The sequence below is a fragment of the Macaca mulatta genome, chromosome 12, assembly GCF_049350105.2.
Source record: "Macaca mulatta isolate MMU2019108-1 chromosome 12, T2T-MMU8v2.0, whole genome shotgun sequence".
In the NCBI taxonomy this organism is placed as follows: Eukaryota; Metazoa; Chordata; class Mammalia; order Primates; family Cercopithecidae; genus Macaca; species Macaca mulatta.
The window spans coordinates 111,385,410-111,408,831 of record NC_133417.1 but is presented as its reverse complement, the minus strand read 5'-3'; the positions used below and the strand labels follow the sequence as shown (position 1 = coordinate 111,408,831).

The window sequence follows — 23,422 nt, the reverse complement described above, 5'->3', positions numbered from 1 at the left end:
AAAAAAAAAAAGAAATTATCTAAGTTGAATAATTTTCAAAATATAATTTTACTTTGAACAGCTTATGGGAATTATCATGGAATAGAAAGTATTAGGAACTACACACATCAGTGCCAAAATGGAAAAATCACATTGTTTTTGAAAAGTGATCTTCCCATGAACATATTTTCAGTGGCATTAACAGTTTCAGTTTAAAGTTGGGTGCGGTGGCTCATGCCTGTAATCCCAGCACTTTGGGAGGCCAAGGCGGGAGGATTACTTGACATCAGGAGTTTGAGACCAGCCTGGCCAATATGGTGAAACCCTGTCTCTACTAAAAATACAAAAATTAGCAGGCATTGTGGTGAGTGCCTGTAATCCCAGCTACTTGGGAGGCTGAGGCAGGAGAATCAGTTGAACCAGGGAGGTGGAGGTTGCAGTGAGCCAAGATTGTGCCACTGCCCTCCAGCCTGGGTGACAGAGCGAGACTCCCTCTCAAAAAAAAGAAGAAAGAAGTTTCAGTTTAAACTACTATCAAAAGTAGACAACCATTAGTTTGCATCCAGAGCAATACAGAGGAATAACAAGGAATGAAAAATTTAGGTTTGTAGTTAGAGTTAATTCATCCGTTATCATCTGCTATAATAAACTGTTAATTTGTTTTTCACTTCAATATCTTTGATGGTCAGTTCGAACAACTGCCACAGCAGCAAGCAACTTGATTGAAGTATTTGTTGATGGTCAGTCTGTCATGGTGGAACCGGGAACGACCGTCCTCCAAGTAGGCATACATTCTAACTATTTTGTGTGTGTGTTCTGATTTTTTTAAAAATACTAATTTATTTCCTTTATACTGATTATTAGTAAATAATTCCTTAAAATAACTATACATAGCAAAGTTATATTAAAATTATTTCATTTTATATCTTGGCACTTCAAAGTGAACTATCATTTATTTGTCTGTGACATTTTTAGTGAATTATGGTAGTTCTTTTGTTTCACTTTTACATTCCAAATGAATACCCATTAAGAAATTTGAAGGCCGAGCGCGGTGGCTCATGGCTATAATCCTAGCACTTTGGGAGACTGAGGCAGGCGGATCATTCAGGAGTTCTAGACCAGCCTGGCCAGCATGGTGAAATCCCATCTCTACTAAAAATACAAAAAATTAGTTGCGCATCATGATGCGCGCCTGTAATCCCAGCTACTCGGGAGGCTGAGGCGGGAGAATCGCTTGAACCCAGGAGGCGGAGGTTACAGTGAGCTGAGAGTGTGCCACTGCACTCCAGCCTGGGCAACAGAGCAAGACTCTCTCTCAAAAAAAAGAAATTTGAAGTAACTTAAATTGGTTACTATAGGTAAGTTTGTGAAAATATATCCTTCATTTGTTTGGGCCTGCTTGATGCTTTTCATTTTCATATAACCTTTCTGTGATTAGTAATATTCATAGGAATATATCCTACAAAGCAGGTAAGCGGAGGGTAGCATGTGCTTAAATTCATGCTCTAAATATTTCTTCATATTCCTCCAGAAATAATAAATTGGTCATAGAGAAGTGATGCTTCACTCCATTTGTAAGTTGTCACAGATCTAAATGTTCTTTTTTCATTTTAGCAGTCATTTCTAGACTGCCAGTCACAGACATGAAAGCACAAAATATGATATATAATAAATGTATGTTCAAGGTACAGCAAAAAGTTGTGGCAGGGATAGGAGGTAGTAGAAAGAGATGTTGGGTGCCTCAGGTCATCCCTGAGGAGTATTAAAGGATGAATAGGTGTGTTCATATGTGTACAAGAAGGACATGCTTGCATTTCCTATGGTAAAAGTTAAGGCAGATAACTTGTCATGTTTTGAAAACTTCACCTAGTTTAATATTGATGAAACATAAGGTCTAAGTAGAAGATGAGATCACAGGAAGTCAAGTTATTGAGGAAGGGAAGGTCCAGTCATGAAATACAGTATCTGCTGTGCAGAAGAGTTTATATTTTGATCCATCAGGAGTTCTGTTGCCTATTTAAGCAGGGTGACAGTGACTGTAGAGGATGATCGTTTGGAGAATAGCAAGACTGGAATAAGAGACAAGGAAAAAGCATTTTGTATTATTGGGACAGGATACTATGAAAAGCCCTAAAATAGATAGTGGCTATGAGAATGAAAGCAAGAGAGTAGATTCAAGGGAGAATGACATGTAGACAGGCCTTCAGGAATGATGAAGACCCGAGGAATTTTTTCCCCCGTTGTACAGAACTTCCCAATATTACTTTAACGGTGAGGAAAAAAAACCCCACAAAGTTTCAGTAGAGACACAGAGACAGGTAGTTCTTTAGAATTCAAAGAGACCAGAGGAATTTTTGTGGTTTTCTGCATTTGTTAGGTTATTTTGGAGTGTATAGAGCGGAGAGAAATCATTGGAATTTAAGCTGTCTGTGGAACATACACATGCAAAGTCCTGTAAATCTGAAGCTTGGAGAAGTGCAGAACTAACACGGCTGCAGATGAAGGTTTGGACATAATCATCATAAGGAATGTCAGCTAGGATGAAGGCTGGGACACTGTCTGTCTTGTTCACTACTGTACCTGCATCCTGCACAAAGGAAACACTGAACACATTTTTGCTAACCAGTTTAAACATTGGAAATTGATGACATTGCTTTAGAATGAAGGCTGAGGATGGAGGAATTAACTCTAGAGGAAATTTGAACATAGTTATAACCTTCAGCCCAGTGGGAGGTGAGTCCTGGATGAGATATAGGAGCCAAAAACAGATAGCCAGCTAGATAGTGTGTAGTGAAATCTCTAATCCAAAGGAGGGGAGCTAGGCAAAGAAGAAGTCCAGGTATGAAACCACTGGGACAGAGTTTGAGGGGACATTGTGGACAATGGTTCAGAACGGATATGGGAAGTCAGGTCTTCAGCACAGTGGAAGGATACTTTATCCAGTTTCTTCCACATAAGGTGAAGTCATGCCAAGGATCCTGAGATCCTCTGAGGCAGCTTCAGAGGAGACAGGTTAGAATGAAAGGCAAAGAAAGGGACTGAAATAAGAATGAATTAAGATTATTATAGATAGTAGTAATAAGATGCCGTATGTGTGTTTCATCAATAACAGCAGTGATGTCAGGTTATTCTCATGCAATTTTTTTTTTTTTTTTTACTTCTAGGCTTGTGAGAAGGTTGGCATGCAGATCCCTCGATTCTGTTATCATGAAAGGTTGTCTGTTGCTGGAAACTGCAGGATGTGCCTTGTTGAAATTGAGAAAGCCCCCAAGGTACTTGATACCTAAAATTCTACACCATGCTGTAGAAGGTAGAAAACTTTCAATCTTGCAGCAAACTTTATTTAGAATTAATATTGTAGTGGAGATCCTAGCCCTCTTTACTTCTATCTATAAATTTAATTATTTTGTACAATTGACTGTCTTCATTTCAAAACTGGGAACACATAGATGGAAGTGCTTTATAAACACATGTGCCATATAATTGTAACATATCTAGAAATTAAAGGTGATTTATAGCTGTCATTATTTCCGGATGGCTGTATAATATAAAACCAGGATGTAGAGTTGCCAAGTAGCACATTAAAAGTGCTGATGCCCTGCTATTTTTAGTAGAGAAAAGGGTTGCAGGGAAGAAGTTCACTTTCAGTAGTTTAATTTCATTTTGGTGTATGCAATTTTTTTTTTTTTTTTTTGAGACGGAATCTTGCTCTGTCACCCAGGCTGGAGTGCAGTGGCCGGATCTCAGCTTACTGCAAGCTCCGCCTCCCGGGTTTACGCCATTCTCCTGCCTCAGCCTCCTGAGTAGCTGAGACTACAGGCGCCCGCCACCTCGCCCGGCTAGTTTTTTTTGTATTTTTAGTAGAAACGGGGTTTCACCGTGTTAGCCAGGGTGGTCTTGATCTCCTGACCTCGTGATCCGCCCGTCTCGGCCTCCCAAAGTGCTGAGATTACAGGCTTGAGCCACCACACCCGGCCGGTGTATGCAATTTTTTTATTCAATAGTGTCTGCTAGTCAAAGCAGTTTTTTGGTGTTCTGTTTCAGAGCAGAATAAAAAATTGCATTGACTATTAGAATAAACTTAAAAACCAGGATGTTTTGTTTCTGGGATAAATGCAAAGTACCAGGTCATAGTATTATGAATAAAAATTCAGTTTTAAAAAATACCTTGTTCTTTGCCTGTTATCAAATATATAATTTAATGTTTTTATATAATTTAACATTTTTATATATTGAGTTGCTTATAATTACAAATAAATACAAATACACATTTTTTTTTTTCATTGAAATCCCAGGTTGTAGCTGCTTGTGCCATGCCAGTAATGAAGGGCTGGAATATCCTAACAAACTCAGAAAAATCCAAGAAAGCCAGGTACTTTATTGTTATTCAACGTAGTACCCTTTCATAAAGCAGAAAGTTACACATTTTGGTATTTGGACCTTCCCATAGATTAAGAATTTAATATCAAACTCTGAAGAAGTTGGTGTGCTCAGCTTCTAGGAGCAATAGAAGTGAGTACTACATAGTAGAGGAGGTCCAGTCAGGAGTTTATGGTATTGAGCCTTAGGATCAGCATTAAAAATCCTCGTTTAGTAACTTGCTCAACTTATGATGAAGGGTTAATCTGGACTTATTAAGCTATTGCTATATTGTACCAGGACTGCTTGTGTTTGGTTTTGTTTTGAATTAATGTGAATATTTTCTGAGGACCATTCAGCAACTTTTGATCATTCGGTGTTGTTAAAAGTTACAATTTTCTTTATTTTTTGCAACGAGGTCTCACTATATTGTCCAGGCTGGTCTCGAACTCCTGGCCTTAAGTGATCATCCTGCCTCAACCTCCCTCCCATAGTGCTGGGATTACAGACGTGAGCTACCAAACCTGACCAAAAATCATAATTTTCTGTGTTCTCTAGTTATACTTTATTCTAGGCTCCTCTAAGCATTTGCCAGATTGTGTGTTTAATACTACCAGAATGATACTCAGGAGGATCACTTGAGCCCAGAAGCTCAAGGCCAGCCTGGGCAACATAGCAAGACCCCGTCTCTTAAAAAAATATTATCAGAATGATAGATAGTTGGCATTTCTGATACTAAATGTAAAATTACTATTAATTGTATAAAAAAAATACATCTAGGTAGGTTGTTTAAATGGCCTATAGGTGGGCCTGGCAAAGTGGCTCACGCCTGCAATTCTAGCACTTTGGGATGCCAGGGCGGGAGGATCATTTGAGGTCAGAAGTTCGAGACTAGCCTGACCAACATGATGAAACCCTGCCTCTATAGAAAATTCAAAAATTAGCCAGGTGGGTTGGTGGGCACCTGTAATCCTAGATGCTTGGGAGACTGAGTCAAGAGAATCACTTAAACCCGAGAGGCAGAGACTGGAGGCTGCAGTGAGCCAAGATCGTGCCATTGCACTCCAGCCTGAGCAACAGAGGGAGACACCATCTCAAAAAAAAGTAAAGTCTGTAGGTCATTTTGAGTGACAGCAGTTTATGTCAGTGTGTGTATATTTGAGAGTCATTTTATATGTTACAACTTTCATACAGGGAAGGTGTGATGGAGTTCTTATTAGCGAATCACCCACTGGACTGTCCTATTTGTGACCAAGGAGGTGAATGTGATCTGCAGGTATGTAGTAGAATTCTGTCAATCTTTTTGGTTGTCTCAGGTTTTAATTTTACTAGCAGCATTCGATTGACTCTTTAATAATCTACTTAAGGACCAGTCCATGATGTTTGGAAATGATAGGAGCCGATTTTTAGAGGGGAAGCGTGCTGTGGAAGACAAGAACATTGGGCCATTGGTAAAGACCATCATGACAAGATGTATACAGTGTACTCGCTGCATCAGGTAACTTTTTTTCCTTTTTTCTTCTATTATAGAATATAATTGTATACTTAATAGTCATAATTTGATGAATAATAACATTGGAAAGAATGGCTACTTTTGTTGGGTGGGAGAAGAGGGATGCTGTATTTGATATACCAATAAAATAAGTTCACTTTCATTTAGTACCAACTTCAGGTGGATTTAAAAATTAAAATATATAAGCATTTGCTTTCACTCATAACTTGCTGAGTTGTACACATATGATTTGTACAAGTTTCTGCATGTGAGTTACACCTCAATTAAATGTAAACATTTCATTATTTTTTATTCTAGGACTGTGCTCACCTTTGGAAATATACTCATTTCTTTTTAGTGTTTTGGAAATCATCTCTGTGATCATGAATAAGAAAGGAAATAATTTGGCTGGACTTAACCATTGATGGCACATTTTTTATCTTGTAGGTTTGCAAGTGAGATTGCAGGAGTAGATGATTTGGGAACAACAGGCAGAGGAAATGATATGCAAGTTGGCACATACATTGAAAAGATGTTCATGTCTGAACTGTCTGGGAATATCATTGATATCTGCCCTGTAGGTGCCCTAACCTCTAAGCCCTATGCCTTTACTGCCCGGCCTTGGGAAACAAGGTATCTTTGTATTTTATGACAATTTGTTTTTTGTCCTTAATTCATTGCTATTCAAAAGGTTCATTTTCTTCCTGAGTTTCAGTTGTTTTGGTCTGTTGACTTTTTGTTTAAGTAAAACCCTTTAAATAGAAGGTAAGTAGTTAGAATGGATCGAACCTGTGCAAATTAACTGTAGTTTTCTTGGAAATTAATTCTAAAGTACTCAACCACAAAATTATTTTTTTATGTGTTCTTCCAAGGAGTTTAATAGTGTTGATATTTTAAATTTATAGTCTCCCATGTTGTTGTTTATTAAGTTTTCAACTATGAGGAATGTCATGTTCTTTAACCAGTTTCTGCTAATAGACATTTAGCTTGTATATTTCTTTATGATTACAAATCTGTAAAAAACATTGCTGTTTATAAATTTCTGTGTATATCTCTCATTCTCCTGATTAAACCGAGAAATGGAGTAGATAGATGCAAGAGGTATGAATATTTTTAAGGTTCTTAAAGCATAACAAATTATCTTTCAATTTTAAACTTTATGTTTTTCAACTTTGGGATTTGGGTTTTTGTTTCCATATAATTTCTGTGTCCTTACTGAGAATCTCTACTTGCTAATTCGTGGTTGTCATACATCCCTTCCAGTTTTTAAACATTATTTTCTTTGGTTCTTTGAACGTATTTTAATATTCTTGGTTTTATTTTTAAGTGAGGCTTCTGGGGGCCAGGCGCAGTGGCTCAAGCCTGTAATCCCAGCACTTTGGGAGGCCGAGACGGGTGAATCACGAGGTCAGGAGATCGAGACCATCCTGGCTAACATGGTGAAACCCCGTCTCTATTAAAAAATACAAAAAACTAGCCTGGCGAGGTAGCGGGCGCCTGTAGTCCCAGCTACTCGGGAGGCTGAGGCAGGAGAACGGCGTGAACCCGGGAAGCGGAGCTTGCAGTGAGCTGAGATCCGGCCACTGCACTCCAGCCTGGGCGGCAGAGCGAGACTCCGTCTCAAAAAAAAAAAAAAAAAAGTGAGGCTTCTTAGGAGTTCCCCTGTGTCTGCATAGTTTAGTAATCAGGTATAATTATACTTCAGACACCTCGACCTAATACGAGTTAGTTCTTTGCCAGTGAATCTGTATGTGGATGGAGGAGCATATTCAAAGTTCAGGCTGTTTTCAAGTCTGCCCAGCTATTACTTTGCACTGGGCCCTATGGGTCTCAGTGTTATCCAGGAGTTTGTGAATAGATTGAGCCGTCTCTGGTTTCACCTGCACATGTGGCAGCCGCTGCTAGGAATGCTGGCCGCAATTACCACTACAAACTTAGGCTAGTAAAATTTTGGCTATCCTCAGCTACAATGACCTCCAAAGCTTCACCTCCACAGACAAGTTTGCCTGTTGCTCCAAATTAAGTGAGTTGTCTCCATCTGTACCAAAGAAGTTCTCGTCTTCACAGCCTGCCCCAGCCTCGAAGAAATTCCATTTTGAGGGGGTAGAGAGGAGCATAGGAGCAGCACCGAGCCCAGCCACCAGTTTTTCAGTGCATAAAAGCTTAACACATTCTTGTATGCATTTACATTTCTAAACTGCTGAAATGGTGGGTTTTGCCATTTTTGTCCAGCTTTACTTTTGCTTTTCAGTGGGAAGGTTTTTTGAGCTCCTTAACCTCCCATAGACAAAAATCCTGCCCCTCTTTTTGAATCGTCCCAGATTTGGCTAGTTGGAACCCCTTCAAACTAGCTTCTGTGTCAGATAATAGTTCTAAAGCTTTCCTTACTGTGCCAGGAATTTACGTGTTCAAATATGGGTGTGCCAGGAGCAGTGGCTCACGCCTATAATTCCAGCATTTTAGGAGGCCAAGGTGGAGGATTGCTTGAGACCAGGAGTTCAAGACCAGCCTGGTCAACATAATGAGACACTGCCTCTACAAAAAATTTTTAAAATGTGGTGAGAGGATAGTTTGAGCCCAGGAGTTCTAGGCTGCAGTGATCATGTCACTGTAGCCTGGGCAACAGAGTGAGACCCCATGGCAAAAAAAAAGTGTGGGGGGTTCTTTTATTTAATTGCAATTCCTCTGAGCTTCATTTTTTAAAGTAATTCAGAAAGGGAATTAATTGTAAAAATTTGTTTTTGGTAAACCAGGTAACAGAAACTTTCTTTATTCTCAAAAGCACCATAGTAAACACCATATGTGTTTCTCAGAAAGACAGAATCCATTGATGTAATGGATGCAGTTGGAAGTAATATTGTGGTTAGCACAAGAACTGGAGAAGTGATGAGGATTTTGCCACGTATGCATGAGGACATCAATGAAGAGTGGATCTCTGATAAAACCAGGTATATGCTATATTGTTTTCCTTAACTTTTGCAGTTTATTTAAAGGAAATTTTATGATAATTTTAAAGAATTATCTTTTATATTTGCAAATTAGTTACTGAATATAGACTACTGGAATCTGAGCTGCTTATATAACATAATACTGACTTTAATAGTCCTAGGTCAATTCCTGGATATTGTGTTTACTTTGAGAAAGATATTTTTCCATCCCACATGGAGAAATTGAAGTAGATCGATATATTCTCAACTTATTTCGGTTTATTCCTTAGAGAAAAGAAGCTAGGCTGGGCGTGGTGACTCACACCTGTAATCCCAGCACTTTGGGAGGCCAAGGCGGGATGATTGCTTGAGAAAGAAGCTAAATATAAGAGTTTGCACAATGTAATTTTGACAAAATATTTAGAGATACTCATGTTTTGTAAACAAAAATGATTTGCCTTTTTTAGCTGTCAGATTTTTTTGTGTTGTAATTTTAAGATTGTTCAGTTAGCTAAAAGTATAAGAAACCAAACTTTTTTTGTATGTATTTAAGGGAAGAAATCAAACTTTCAGATGGTATTTTAGTTTTAGGTGAAGTTCTTAAAATCTATTAGTTCATCTCTAAAAATATCTAAAATAATTACTTCTATCTAGGTGTTTAGATATTTGACACTTTAACCAGTATTATATTTAAATAACATTTCTCATTGATTTAACGTGAAAATTATAGTTACTTCTTTAGCAAGATTCCACAATCATGTAATTTCTGTTTTCTAGATTTGCCTATGATGGGCTAAAACGTCAAAGACTTACCGAGCCGATGATCAGAAATGAAAAAGGGCTTTTAACCTATACTTCTTGGGAGGATGCACTCTCTCGTGTAGCTGGAATGGTAAAAATTGAAATAAATAGTGTTAAATAGTGTTTGTGATTATCAAGAAACATCTTTGCCATGAAGAGGGGGGATGTATGTTTCTTCCCTTTTTTCCTTTTGCCAAGATTATGATTTAATCTTCCATTTTACAGACATCTGTTGAGGACATATGCTAGATATTATGCTAGATTAAGGGATATAAAGACCACGGACATGTTATTCCTGCATCCTACAATCTTGTACTGGAGAAAGTTGCACAATTCAGCAATTATTATATGCAGCTATGAGTAATTATATAGGGAGTAGTATGAGTGAGAGCATGTAGGAGGAATGCCTAACTAGGACAGGCAAATCAAGATGACTTCCTTGGAGGTTGCAGTGAGCCGAGACCGCACCACTGCACTCCAGTCTGAGTGACACAGCGAGACTCCATCTCAAAAAAAAAAAAAAAAAAGATGCCTTCCTAAAAAAGGTGATTCTTAAAGAATCTGAGAATTAATATGAGCTTGCCAGAGTACGAGTGGAGGGAATAGTTTTCTTGTTAGAGAAAGACAACATAAAGCACTAGAGGGAAAGGCAGATACTTCAGAGGAGGTTGCATTTAAGGTAACTATAGTTCCACTTCAGACCTCATTTTGAGGTGCCTTTGTTCCTAAATATAAAACAGCTTCGTTCCAAGCTGATGTTATTAACTGTGGCCCCACATGACACCTCTGCAGCTTTTCACTTTAATTAATAATTGTTGTACAACTTTTTTTGTTTTTTTGAGGTGGAGTTTCACTGTTGTCGCCCAGGCTGAAGTGCAGTGGCGTGATCTCGATCTTGGTCACTGCAGCCTTTGCCTCCGTGGTTCAAGCAGTTCTCCTGCCTCAGCCTCCAGAGTAGCTGGGAATACAGGCATATGCCACCACGCCCAGCTAATTTTTGTATTATTGGTAGAGACGGGGTTTTACCATGTTGGCCAGGCTGGTCTCGAACTCCTAACTGCAGGTGATCCCCCCATTTCAGCCTCCCAAAGTGCTGGGATTACAGGCATGAGCCACCGTGCCTGGCCGTGTTGTAAACCTTTTTAATCAGAAGTCTGTTAATTTTTTCTATACTTGAAAACAATTACCATTTTATTTTCTGAACATTTCACTGTGGTCTTTGCTGCATGTAGGTTTCTTGATGATGCCCTTTTCATCTGTTTCTAGTTGCAGAGTTTTCAAGGCAAAGATGTGGCAGCAATTGCAGGTGGCTTGGTGGATGCTGAAGCCCTAGTAGCTCTCAAAGATTTACTTAATAGAGTGGACTCTGACACCTTATGCACTGAAGAGGTCTTCCCCACTGCAGGAGCTGGGTGAGAAATATGAAGCTAGGATCTAGGCTTTTCTTTCTTCTTTTAGTTAGAAGTTATGTATAAAATGTGACAATCTGGATTCTCCAACATATCCCCCAGTTTATTTTCACATACAGACCAAGATCAAACCAGAAGTTGTAGGAAATAGAGGAATCCATTTATCACTAAGTATCTCAGGCCGGGCATGGTGGCTCACGCATGTAATCCCAGCACTCTGGGAGGCTGAGGCAGGCAGATCGCCTGAGTGCAGGAGTTCGAGACCAGCCTGGCCAACATGGCGAAACCCCGTCTCTACTAAAAGTACGAAAAAAATTAGCCGGGCGTGGTGGTGTGCGCCTGTAATCCCAGCTATTCGGGAGGCTGAGGCAGGAGAATCGCTTGAATCTGGGAGGTGGAGGTTGCAGTGAGCCAAGATCACACCACTGCATTCCAGAGTAGGCGACAGAGTAAGACTCTGTCTAAAAAAAAAAAAAAAAAAAAAGTATCTGAAATGTTTATTTAATTTAGAAATACTTCATAAAATCTTTTGTTTGGAAATGCAATGGGTTTGATGAATAGATTATTTCATGGATTCTCTGTATGTATTAATTTTAAAGTAAATTTGCATTTTATATATTGTATTTCTAGCACAGATTTGCGTTCCAATTATCTTCTTAATACTACAATTGCTGGTGTGGAAGAGGCAGATGTTGTACTTCTGGTTGGTACAAATCCACGTTTTGAGGCACCACTGTTTAATGCTAGAATTCGAAAGAGGTTGGTAATAGTATTTATTCAAGGTTTAAAAATATTTACGTAATTTTTTTGTTTTATATGTGAAAAATGACATCTTCCTAATAGGTTAGTGGTAGTGAGACTCCACAAGATAACTGGAAGACAATTTTTTTTTTTTTTTTTGGAGGGGGATGGAGTCTCACTCTGTCACCCAGGTTGGAAGTGCAGTGGCGCGATCGCGGCTCTGCAAGCTCCACCTCGAGACAGGGTTTCACCATGTTAGCCAGGATGGTCTTGTTCTCCTGACCTCGTGATCTGCTCACCTTGACCTCCCAAAGTGCTGGGATTACAGGTGTGAGCCACTGTGCCCAGTCTTTTTTTTTTTTTAATTTTTTAGAGATGGTGCCTTGCCATGTTGCCAGGCTAGTCTCAAACTCCTGGGTTCAGGCCATCCTCCCACCTTGGCCTCCCAAAGTACTGGGATTACAGGCGTGAAGTGCTACGCCCAGTTTCTACGATTTCTAATAGGTCCATTTTCTCCTCTCCTTACCAGTTTTTAAATTTATTTTGTTAGCTTTTTATTTTGAAATAATTCAAGACGCTTGAGATGGTCTTTGTATACATTTTGTATATTGTTCACGTAGATTAACTGATGTTAACGTCTTGCCATGTTTGTATTATGATTCTCAGTGTCTGTGTGTGTATATATATAGTGTGTGTGTATATACATACACTACATATGTATATATATATAGATATGTGTGAATCTAATTTTCTGAGTCATTTGGAAGTTTCTCGTGGACATAGTGCCCTTTTATACCTAAATTCTCAGTGTGGATTTCTTGAGAACAAGGAGCATTCTCTTAAATAATGAAGAAATTTAGGCTGGGCGCAGTGGCTCACACCTGTAATCCCACCACTTGGGAGGCCGAGGCAGGCGGATCACCTGAGGTTGGGAGTTTGAGACCAACCTGACCAACATGGAGAAACCCATCTCTACTAAAAATACAAAATTAGCTGGGCGTGGTGACGCATGCCTGTAATCCCAGCTGCTCAGGAGGCCGAGGCAGAAGAATTGCTTGAACCTGGGAGGCGAAAGTTGTGGCGAGCCAAGATTGCGCCATTGTACTCCAGCCTGGGCAACAAGAGCAAAACTCCATCTCAAAAAAAATAAATTTAGTTTTTTCGGTTTTTGAGATCTCGATCTCGGGTCACTGCATCCTCTGCCTCCTGGGTTCAAGCAATTTTCCTGCTTCAGCTTCCCAAGTAGCTGGGAATACAGGCGTATGCCAACATGCTCAGCTAGTATTTGTATTAGGGGTCTTGCTGTGTCACAGAGGCTAAGGTATATTAGCATGATTGCAGCTCACTGCAGCCTTGACCTCCTGGGCTCAAATGATGTTCCCACCACAACCTCCTGAGTAGCTGGGACTGCAGGCATGCACCAACATGCCCAGCTAATTTTTAAAAATACCTTTTGTAGAGATGGGATCTGCCTATGTTGCCCAGGCTGGTCTTGAACTCCTGAGCTCAAGTGTTCCTCCTGCCTCGGCCTCTGAAAATGCTGGGAGTAATAGACATAAGCCACTGCATCCAGCCAGAAATTTAGTTTTGATACAGTATTATTTCATAAGTCACCGTTTATATTTAAATTTCTTTTTTTTTTTTCATAATTTCTTTCATAGCAATTTTTTTCTTTCCTCAGGATCCATTCTGGAGTCATATATGACAATTAGTTTTCATTTTTTTTTATTAGTTTACAATTAGTTTCATGGCTCTTCTGGTCCCTTTTTTGACTTTTTTCTTTTTTTTTAAGAACACAAACCAGTTATTTTGTAGCATGCTTTCTGTCTTTTAAATTTACATCTTAGAGATAAAGAGGGTAGCCATATAGTTTTTGTCTGAACTAGGAGAGTGAAAGAGGGAATTAATAATTATATCAGGATAACAGGTAAAAACAGCACTATCTCAGAGAAACCAGACTATATAGTTACTGCACTTACAACTTTTTGGAAGAACTGGAGCTATAGTTCCCTGCTGTAGAGAATAAATCTGAATAACATAGTATATTTTTATGAATTATGAAAATGTTTAAATATCCTTAATGGATAATTAAGAGATAATTGACCTTGCCATGTAAATACTGCAAAATAAAAATTACAGATTAATTCTAAAATTAAAATTTTTTTTTAGACTGGGTGCAGTGGCTCACATCTATAATCCCAGCCTTTGGGAAGCTGAGGCAGGTGGATCATCTGAGGTCAGGAGTTCAAGACCAGCCTGGCCAACATGGTGAAAGCTTGCCTTCCACTAAAAATACAAAAATTAGCTGGGCCTAGTGGCAGGCGCCTGTAATCCCAGCTACTCAGGAGGCTGAGGCAGGAAAATTGCTTGAACTCGGGAGGCAGAGGTTTGCAGTGAGCTGAGATCGCGCCATAGCACTCCAGCCTGGGCGACAGAGTGAGACTCTGTCTCTCAAAAAGAAAAATAAATAAATAACTTTTATAGCTGGCTTAATAGCTTTTTTTTTTTTTTTTTTTGAGACGGAGTTTTGCTCTTGTTGCCCAGGCTGGAGTGCAGTGGCCCGATCTCAGCTCACTGCAACCTCTGCCTCCTGGGTTCAAGCGATTCTCCTGCCTCAGCCTCCCAAGTAGCTGGGACTACAGGCATGTGCCACCACGCCCAGCTAATACTGTATTTTTAGAAGAGACAGGGTTTCACCATGTTGGTCAGGCTGGTTTCGAACTCCTGACCTCAAGTAATCCACCCGCCTCAGCCTCCTAAAGTGTTGGGATTACAGGTGTGAGCCACTGTGCCTGGTCTAGATAGCATTTCTACACAGCAAATTAATGCATTGAATCGCCTTGGCATGCATTTTTGTAACACTGTTTTGAAAGGTATATAGTAGATCATATCTGTTAAATGTATTGTCTGTGCTTTTAACATTTTGTAAACAGATGTATCACTTAGGATCAATGAGACCAGCAACTGCTTAGCTTAGTTATTTACTTCTAAAAATGTTGTTTTTATTTCAGCTGGCTGCATAATGACTTAAAAGTGGCCCTTATAGGCAGTCCAGTGGACCTCACTTACAGATATGACCACCTGGGAGACTCCCCCAAAATTCTTCAAGACATTGCTTCGGGAAGTCATCCATTTAGCCAGGTGCTCTCAACTTATATGTATCTACTCTTGTTGATTTATTATTAGTATTATTATTATTATTTAAACAACTGTTTTTGTAATAATCCTATGTGAGTATTTTGGTTTTTTTTTTTGAGACAGAGTCTCGCTCTGTCGCCCAGGCTGGAGTGTGGTGGTGCGATCTCGGCTCACTGCAAGCTCCGCCTCCCGGGTTCATGTCATTCTCCTGCCTCAGCCTCCCGAGTAGCTGGGACTACAGGCGCCCGCCACTGCGCCCAGCTAATTTTTTGTATTTTTAGTAGAGATGGGGTTTCACCATGTTAGCCAGGATGGTCTCGATCTCCTGACCTTGTGATCTGCCCGTCTCGGCCTCCCAAAGTGCTGGGATTACAGGCGTGAGCCACCGCGCCTGGCTTATGTGAGTGTTAAAACGTACACCAGGCTGGGCGCAGTGGCTCACGCCTGTAATCCCAGCACTTTGGGAGTCCAAGGCAGGCGGATCACCTGAGGTCAGGAGTTCAAGACCAGACTGGGCAACATGATGAAACCCTGTCTCTACTAAAATACAGAAAAAAGTTAGCCGGGCGTGTCGGCATGCGCCTGTAGTACCAGCTACTTGGGAGGCTGAAGCAGGAGAATTGCTTGAACCCAGGAGGCGGAGGTTGCAGTGAGCCAAGATCGCGCCACTGCACTTCAGCCTGGGAGACAGAACGAGACTCCGTCCCACCCCCCAAAAAACTTATACCAATACAGAAAAGAACATGAGGAAGAAAGTATAACATTACCTAAAATCCCACTACCCCAAAACAGGTATTGATAAAACATAATCATCTCTCCATTTATACAGAGAGCAAAGCAAGATGGCTGAATAGTCAAACAAAAATGAGATCATACTGTACATGCAGTTTTTATTTACCAGAGTTTAATTTTCTTGAAATTAGCTGAAAAGAAATCAAAGTAAAACTGGAAGAATTGCACTTTTAACTTCAATTAAATCTTTCTTTACTACAAAAGGAGTTATTCCTTAACATTTTACCAGTCCTTCAATTTTCATTTCTGAGGTAATGTTTTTTTCATTTGAGTTCTTTCTTTAATTCATTTTGTTTTCGCCTATATTGTTTTGCTTTTCCCAAAGGTGGCTCATGGGTGCCTGTATTCTTTGAGTTCTTGCTTGCTTGAGAGTGTCTGTTCCTGAAGAGACAGCTTACCAGGATGTGAAATTCCAGGGTCAGACTTTTTTTTCCCCCCTTTCTGAGTTTTATAGGTCAGTGAAGAAGCATGTAAACTTTATTCCTCCGCCCCGCCCCATACCCTGTCCTGATTATCTTCTTTGTTTTTTTCGTTGGTGGGGAGATGAAGTCTTGCTCTGTCACCCAGGCTGGAGTGCAGTGGCATGATCTTGGCTCATTTCAACTTCTGCCTCCCCGGTTCGTTCTCCTGCCTCAGCCTCCCGAGTAGCTGGGACTACAGGCATGCACCACCACACCTGGCTAATTTTTGTATTTTTAGTAGAGATGGGGTTTCACCATATTGGCCAGGCCGGTCTCCAACTCCTAACTTTGTGATCCACCCACCTCAGCCTCCCAAAGTGCTGGGGTTCTGATTATCATTCTTGAAATTCAGGAACTTCAACAAAATATGTCTTAAAGGTGAAGACCTCACTATAAGACTATAAGACAGAATGTACTTTCAGTCTAAAGATACAAGGTTCTCTTTATTTTAGAATATATGTGTAGTGGTGGAGCTGATTAAAAAACTAAGGAGCTGGCCGGGCATGGTGGCTTACATCTGTAGTCCCAGCACTTTGGGAGGCCGAGGCAGGTGGATCACCCGAGGTTGGGAGTTTGAGACCAGCCTGACCAACATGGAGAAACCCAGTCTCTATTAAAAATACATAATTAGGCCGGGCGCGGTGGCTCAAGCCTGTAATCCCAGCACTTTGGGAGGCCGAGACGGGCGGATCACGAGGTCAGGAGATCGAGACCATCCTGGCTAACACGGTGAAACCCCGTCTCTACTAAAAACTACAAAAAACTAGCCGGGCGAAGTGGCGGGCGCCTGTAGTCCCAGCTACTTGGGAGGCTGAGGCAGGAGAATGGCGTGAACCTGGGAGGCGGAGCTTGCAGTGAGCTGAGATCCGGCCACTGCACTCCAGCCTGGGCGACAGAGCATGACTCCGTCTCAAAAAAAAAAAAAAAAAAAAAAAAAAAAAAAAAAAATACATAATTAGCTGGGCGTGGTGGCGCATGCCTGTAATCCCAGCTACTCAGGAGGCTGAGGCAGGAGAATCCCTTGAACCTGGGAGGCGGAGGTTGTGGTGAGCCAAGATTGCGCCATTGCACTCCAGCCTGGGCAACAGGAGCGAAACTCTGTCTCAAAAAAAACACAAAAAAACAAAACTAAATTGTTTCTGGCCAGGTGCGGTGGCTCACGCCTATAATCCTAACACTTGGGGAGGCCCAGGTGGGCAGATCACCTGACGTCAGGAGTTTGAGACCAGCCTGGCCGACATGGCGAAACCCTATCTCTACTAAAAATACAAAAATTAGCTGTGTGTGGTGGTGGGTGCCTGTAATCCCAGCTTCTCAGGAGGCTGAGGCTGGAGAATTGCTTGAACCCAGGAGACAGAGGTTGTAGTGAGCTGAGATGCCATTGCACTCCAGCCTAGGTGACAAGAGTGAAACTCCATCTCAAAAAAAAAGAAAAAAAACCCCTAAAAACTAAGGAGTTTCTGTTTGTCACACAAAGGGATCTGGAGGTAGGCAATTGAAAGCTGATGCAGGCTGGGTGCGGTGGCTCATGTCTATAATTCAAGCACTTTGGGAGGCCGAGGCGGGCAGATCACAAGGTCAGGAGTTTGAGACCAGCCTGACCACCATGGTGAAACCCCGCCTCTACCAAAAAAAAAAAAAAAAATACAAAAATTAGCCAGGTGTGGTGGCCCGCGCCTGTAATCCCAGCTACTTGGGAAGCTGGGGCCGGAGAATCACTTGAACCCGGGAGGCAGAGGTTGCAGTGAGCTGAGCTCGCGCCATTGGACTTCAGCCTGGGTGACAGTGACACTCCATCTCATAAAAACAAAAAGAAAAATAAAAGCTGATGCAGTTGTCCAAGGATATCTAGAGAGCCTGCCTTCCTGCTTTGCTGTTGTCAGTTCATTTGCTTGCTCACATGTGATTGTGTGTCTCTTTCTCCTTGTGGTTCCAAGATGGTTGCTTCACTTAAACAGTCTCAGGTGTAGGGAAGAAGGTGATGTGCAAGAGGATGAAGTAGCAAAGCACAACTTGTTTATTTTGAGTAGAAAAAAAATTATGATTAAAAGATCAAAAATATTTAAAAATATTCAGTGACAAATCTTCCTTTCTCCTCTCTAATTTCCATCCCCATGTGGTAGGTGATTACTATTTTCAGAGAACCTTTTCTTTTCTTTTTTTCTTTTTTTTTTTTTTGAAACAGTCTTGCTGTGTCCCCAGGCTGGAGTGCAGTACGGTGGCGTGATCTCGGCTCACTGCAGCCGCAGTCTCCCAGGTTCAAGCGATTCTTGCCTTAGCCTCCCGAGTAGCTGCGACTACAGGCACATGCCACCATGCCCAGCTAATTTTTTTATTTAGTAGAGACAGGGTTTCACCATGTTGGCCAGGATGGTTTCGGTCTCCTGACCTCGTGATCTGCCCATGTCGGGCTCCCAGAGTGCTGGGATTACAGGCGTGAGCCACTGTGCCTGGCCTGAGAACATTTTCTTCTATAACAGATTTAAATATATTTTTCGTTAATTCTGTAACCTTCATTAAGAACTCTTTTTTTTTTTTTTTTTTTTGAGACGGAGTCTCGCTCTGTCACCCAGGCTGGAGTGCAGTGGCCGGATCTCAGCTCACTGCAAGCTCCGCCTCCCGGGTTTACGCCATTCTCCTGCCTCAGCCTCCCGAGTAGCTGGGACTACGGGCGCCCGCCACCACGCCTGGCTATATTTTTGATGTGGGCCGGGCGCGGTGGCTCACGCCTGTAATCTCAGCGCTTTGGGAGGCCGAGACGGGCGGATCACGAGGTCAGGAGATCGAGACCATCCTGGCCAACATGGTGAAACCCCGTCTCTACTAAAAAATAAAAAAAAATTAGCTGGGCGTAGTGGCGGGCGCCTGTAGTCCCAGCTACTCGGGAGGCTGAGGCAGGAGAATGGTGTGAACCCGGCAGGCAGAGCTTGCAGTGAGCCAAGATCGTGCCACTGCACTCCAGCTCGGGCGACTGAGCGAGACTCTGTCTCAAAAAAAAAAAAAAAAAAAAAAGGCCGGGCGCGGTGGCTCAAGCCTGTAATTCCAGCACTTTGGGAGGCCGAGACGGGTGGATCACGAGGTCAGGAGATTGAGACCATCCTGGCTAACACGGTGAAACCCCGTCTCTACTAAAAAATACAAAAAACCAGCCGGGCGATGTGGCGGACGCCTGTAGTCCCAGCTACTCGGGAGGCTGAGGCAGGAGAATGACATGAACCCGGGAGGCGGAGCTTGCAGTGAGCTGAGATCCGGCCACTGCACTCCAGCCTGGGCGACAGAGCGAGACTCCGTCTCAAAAACAAACAGACAAACAAAAAAGAACTCTTAATGTGGTGGCTCACACCTGTAATCCCAGCACTTTGGGAGCCCAAGGCAGGCAAATCACCTGAAGTCAGGAGCAAGACCAGCCTGGGCAACACGGTGAAACCCTGTCTCCACTAAAAAATACAAAAAAAAAAACGAACTAGCTGGGCATGGTGGCACGTGCCAGTAATCCCAGCTACTCGGGAGGCTGAGGCAAAATAATAGCTTGAACCTGAGAGGTGGAGGCTACAGTGAACTGAGATCATGCCACTGTGCTCCAGCCTGGGCAACAGAGTAAGTCCCTGTCTAAAAAGAAAAAAAAAAAAGAACTCTTAATAATGCAGATGTTGAATCTTCTTTTCTATATATATATTTTTAAGGTCTCACTCTATTGCCTAGGCTGTAGTGCAATGGCAGAATTGTAGCTGACTGTAGCCTCAAACTCCTGGGCTTAAGCAGTCCTCCCACCTAAGCCTCCCCTGTAGCTGGGTCTGCATGCCTACGCCACCGTGCCCAGCTAATTTTTATATTTTTTTGTATAGATGGGGCTTATTGTGATGCCCAGTCTAGCCTCAAACTCCTGGCCTCAAGTGATTCTCCCACCTCAGCCTCCTAAAGTGTTGGGATTACAAGCATGAGCCAACCTTGCCTGGCTTTTCATATCTGTGTTTTTTTTCTTTTTCCATTTATTTTGTATCCTGTACCCTGTCTTTCCTGTCCCTGTATTTAATCATGTTTTCTTTCTTTTCCTTTCTTTTTGTTTTTTGTTTTTTTGTTTTTTGTTTTTGAGATGGTCTGGCTATCACCCATGCTGGAGTGCAATGGTGCTGTCTTGGCTCACTGCAGCCGCCACTGGGACCACAGGTGCACACCACCATGCCTGGCCAATTTTTTGTAGAGACGAGGTTTTGCCACGTTGCCCAGGCTGCACTTGAACCCGTGGACTCAAGTCATCCACCCACTTTGTCCTCCCAAAGTGTTGTGATTACAAGCGTGAGCCACTGCACCTGGCCTATTTAGTTTTTTATTGTTTCTGGACTGGTATTTATCTCTATTATTTGTTTCTCTTCCAGTTCTTTCCTGAATTCGGTGATGAAAATCTCCTTACGATATAATATTCTCTATAGTGTTGCTTCTTTGAGTTTTTAAGTGAGAAAGAGTGTGTTATATTTCAGTATCTTTGAGACTATTAAAAACTATTTCTCTCAACTATTCACATTTCCTTGGCAAGTTCCTATTAATGTATTCCTCTTTATAATATCTCAGCATAATTTCCATGCTGATTCTTTGTGGCCAGCTATTTACTGAAGAGTGACACAAAGGATGAGTGGGAAAATGAGATGTGTATTCTATAACTCTACACGTTTTGTTTCGTTTCGTCAACAGTCTCACTCTATTGCCCAGGCTGGAGCACAATGGCACAATCTTGGCTCACTACAGCCTCCGTCTCCCAGGTTCAAGCAATTATCGTGCCTCAGCCTCCTGAGTAGCTGGGGCTACAGGTACATACCACCGCACCTGGTAAATTTTTTTGTATTTTTAGTAGAGACGGGGTTTCGCCATGTTGGCCAGGCTGGTCTCAAACTCCTGTCCTCAAGTGATCCACCCACCTCAGCCTCCCAAAGTGTTGGGATTACAGGCGTGAACCACCGCACCCAACCTATAACTTTACATCTTATTTGCCATCTTCTGTGAAATCTGTAGTTTCCTTTACTCTTGGGATGCATTCTCCCAGTTTTTGTCGTTCAGAGTTACTATGGTTTAAAACAAAGGCTTAAAATTGTAGGTATTTAACATTGTGCTCTAGTGATCATTGCTTTCCCTGCCTCCTCCTCCCTGTCTGTGGCATGGTAAGTAGATGGAAGATAGTAGACGTGATATTAAGCATGGTTTTTCCTATTCTTTAATACCATCTGAATCTCTGAAGAGAAGTTCCCCAATTTTTCTGGAACCTGCCCATAGTTATTCTGACCACAGGATAATTTGCTAAGCTTTTTATTTTGAATAAAATACTTTTTATTCAAAATAAAAAAATAGTATTTATACTATTTGAATAAATACTTTTAGAAAACATGTCTTAGCTGATACTCACTCAGGCATTTCACAGTAGCATTGGCAAGATGCTTTGGATTAAACTAAATCTGGTTGTATATGTGTGTCTATATGTTGGGCTAGCAAATTGAAAACCTTCATGTTAGACCTAAGAATTAGGGCAACGTATATTGTTGAGGCAAATGTGGTTAGATGTTCAGCTTACTTGTAATATTTTAAAATCAAAGTTTTTTTTTTTTTTTTTAATAGGTCCTAAAGGAAGCTAAAAAACCAATGGTGGTTTTAGGCAGTTCTGCACTCCAAAGAAATGATGGAGCAGCAATTCTTGCAGCTGTCTCTAGCATTGCACAAAAGATTCGGATGACTAGTGGTGTTACTGGCGATTGGAAAGTTATGAATATCCTTCATAGGTTTGTTGAGTAATTGCTTTATATACTATAAATTCAAGTAATTTTGTATATATGTATGTGTTCCTGATACACTGTTAAATTTAATTTACAAACAACATTTAGCAACATTATCCCAGTTACACATGTGAAATATAGACCTTTACTCTGTGAGAAGAGCCCAAGATGATAAGAAATATTAAAAATATTTGAAATAGAGTAAGTGTTGAGAAAAAAAGTGAAGTACTTTATAAATTGTTATATTAGTTATACCTTGGTTCAAAAATTACAACAAGTTCTTTAATTTAAATGATAAAAATGTAAGCTAATATGAGAACTCAGCTGAAGGATTTCTCTTTTTTTTCTTTTTAATTATTTGTTTTTTTGTTTTGAGACAGGGTCTCAGTGCAGTGGCGTATTCATAGTCCACTGTAGCCCTGACTTCCTGAGTTCCAGTGATCCTCCCACTCCTGCCTTCCAAGTATTAAATGGCTAAAACTACAGGTGCATGCTGCACACCCAGCTAATTTTTTGTTTTTGTAGAGATGAGGTCTCACTATGTTGCCTAGGTTGATCTCAAACTCCTGGGCTCAGGCGCTCCTTCCGCCTCAGCCTCCCAAACTGCTGGGATTATAAGCATGAGGCACTGTACCTGGCCTTTATTTCTAACCACATCAATAATGCAGGTTTAATTTAGGTAAGTTGAAAAGAGACAAACGTGCAGAAATGGAGCTGATCCTTATTCTACAATGTGTAGATAATTATTATTGCTATTTTCATTTTCTTCTAGTTTTTCTTTTTACCCTATGTAATATTTTATTTTATTTTTTTGAGACCAGAGTCTCACTCTATTGCCCAGACTGAAGTACAGTGGCACGATCTTGGCTTGCTGCAGCCTCCACCTCCCAGGTTCAAGTGATCCGTCTGCCTCAGCCTCCCAAGTAGCTGGGATTATTGGCATGTGCCACCACACCTGGCTAATTTTTTTATTTTTTATTATTGTTATTATTATTATTATTATTTTTGAGATGGAGTATTGCTCTGTCACCCAGGCTGGAATGCAATGGCACGATCTCGGCTTACTGCAACCTCCACCTCCCAAGTTCAAGCAATTCTCCTGCCTCAGCCTCCTGAGTATCTGGGACTATAGGCACGTGCCACTATGCCAGGCTAATTTTTTGTATTTTTAATAGAGACGGGGTTTCACCATGTTCGCCAGGCTGGTCTCAAACTCCTGACCTCAGGTGATCGCCCCCTCCTTGGCCTCTCAAAGTGCTAGGATTACAGATATGAGCCACTGTGCCTAGCAGCTATGTAATATTTTTTAGTTACATAGGTGAAATTATACTGTGGATACAATTTTGTATCCTGGTTTTAATAGGTTTTCGTTGCCAAATAAGAATTTCCTACTATGGTCAGAAGTTTTTTTCTAGAAATTGTTTGTAAATAAAAAACAATAATAGCTGATTGATATCATGAATATACTATAAAATTTTTTAGCCATTTTCTTCTTTTTAACATGTATGTTGATGGTAGTTTTTAACTTCTTAGATAATACAGTGATACACAGATACATTTGCAC

The 23,422-nt window shown here is 41.1% G+C and overlaps 1 protein-coding gene across 2 annotated transcripts in view; it reads left to right on the top strand.

Annotated features, from left to right (window-relative positions):
* The window catches only part of NDUFS1 (NADH:ubiquinone oxidoreductase core subunit S1), a 35,301-nt gene that overhangs the window by 4,360 nt on the left and 7,519 nt on the right, over positions 1-23,422 (top strand). Inside the window, exons 3-14 of one of the 2 annotated variants that reach the window (XM_015110781.3) lie at positions 669-760; positions 3,144-3,251; positions 4,275-4,351; positions 5,533-5,614; positions 5,706-5,836; positions 6,278-6,463; positions 8,644-8,778; positions 9,535-9,649; positions 10,825-10,970; positions 11,598-11,726; positions 14,720-14,849; positions 21,704-21,864. In XM_015110781.3, coding sequence (XP_014966267.1) covers positions 669-760; positions 3,144-3,251; positions 4,275-4,351; positions 5,533-5,614; positions 5,706-5,836; positions 6,278-6,463; positions 8,644-8,778; positions 9,535-9,649; positions 10,825-10,970; positions 11,598-11,726; positions 14,720-14,849; positions 21,704-21,864 — 1,492 coding nt within the window. The remainder of the gene's footprint in view (positions 1-668; positions 761-3,143; positions 3,252-4,274; positions 4,352-5,532; positions 5,615-5,705; positions 5,837-6,277; positions 6,464-8,643; positions 8,779-9,534; positions 9,650-10,824; positions 10,971-11,597; positions 11,727-14,719; positions 14,850-21,703; positions 21,865-23,422) is intronic. The other variant, XM_077957417.1, reaches the window with a different exon arrangement.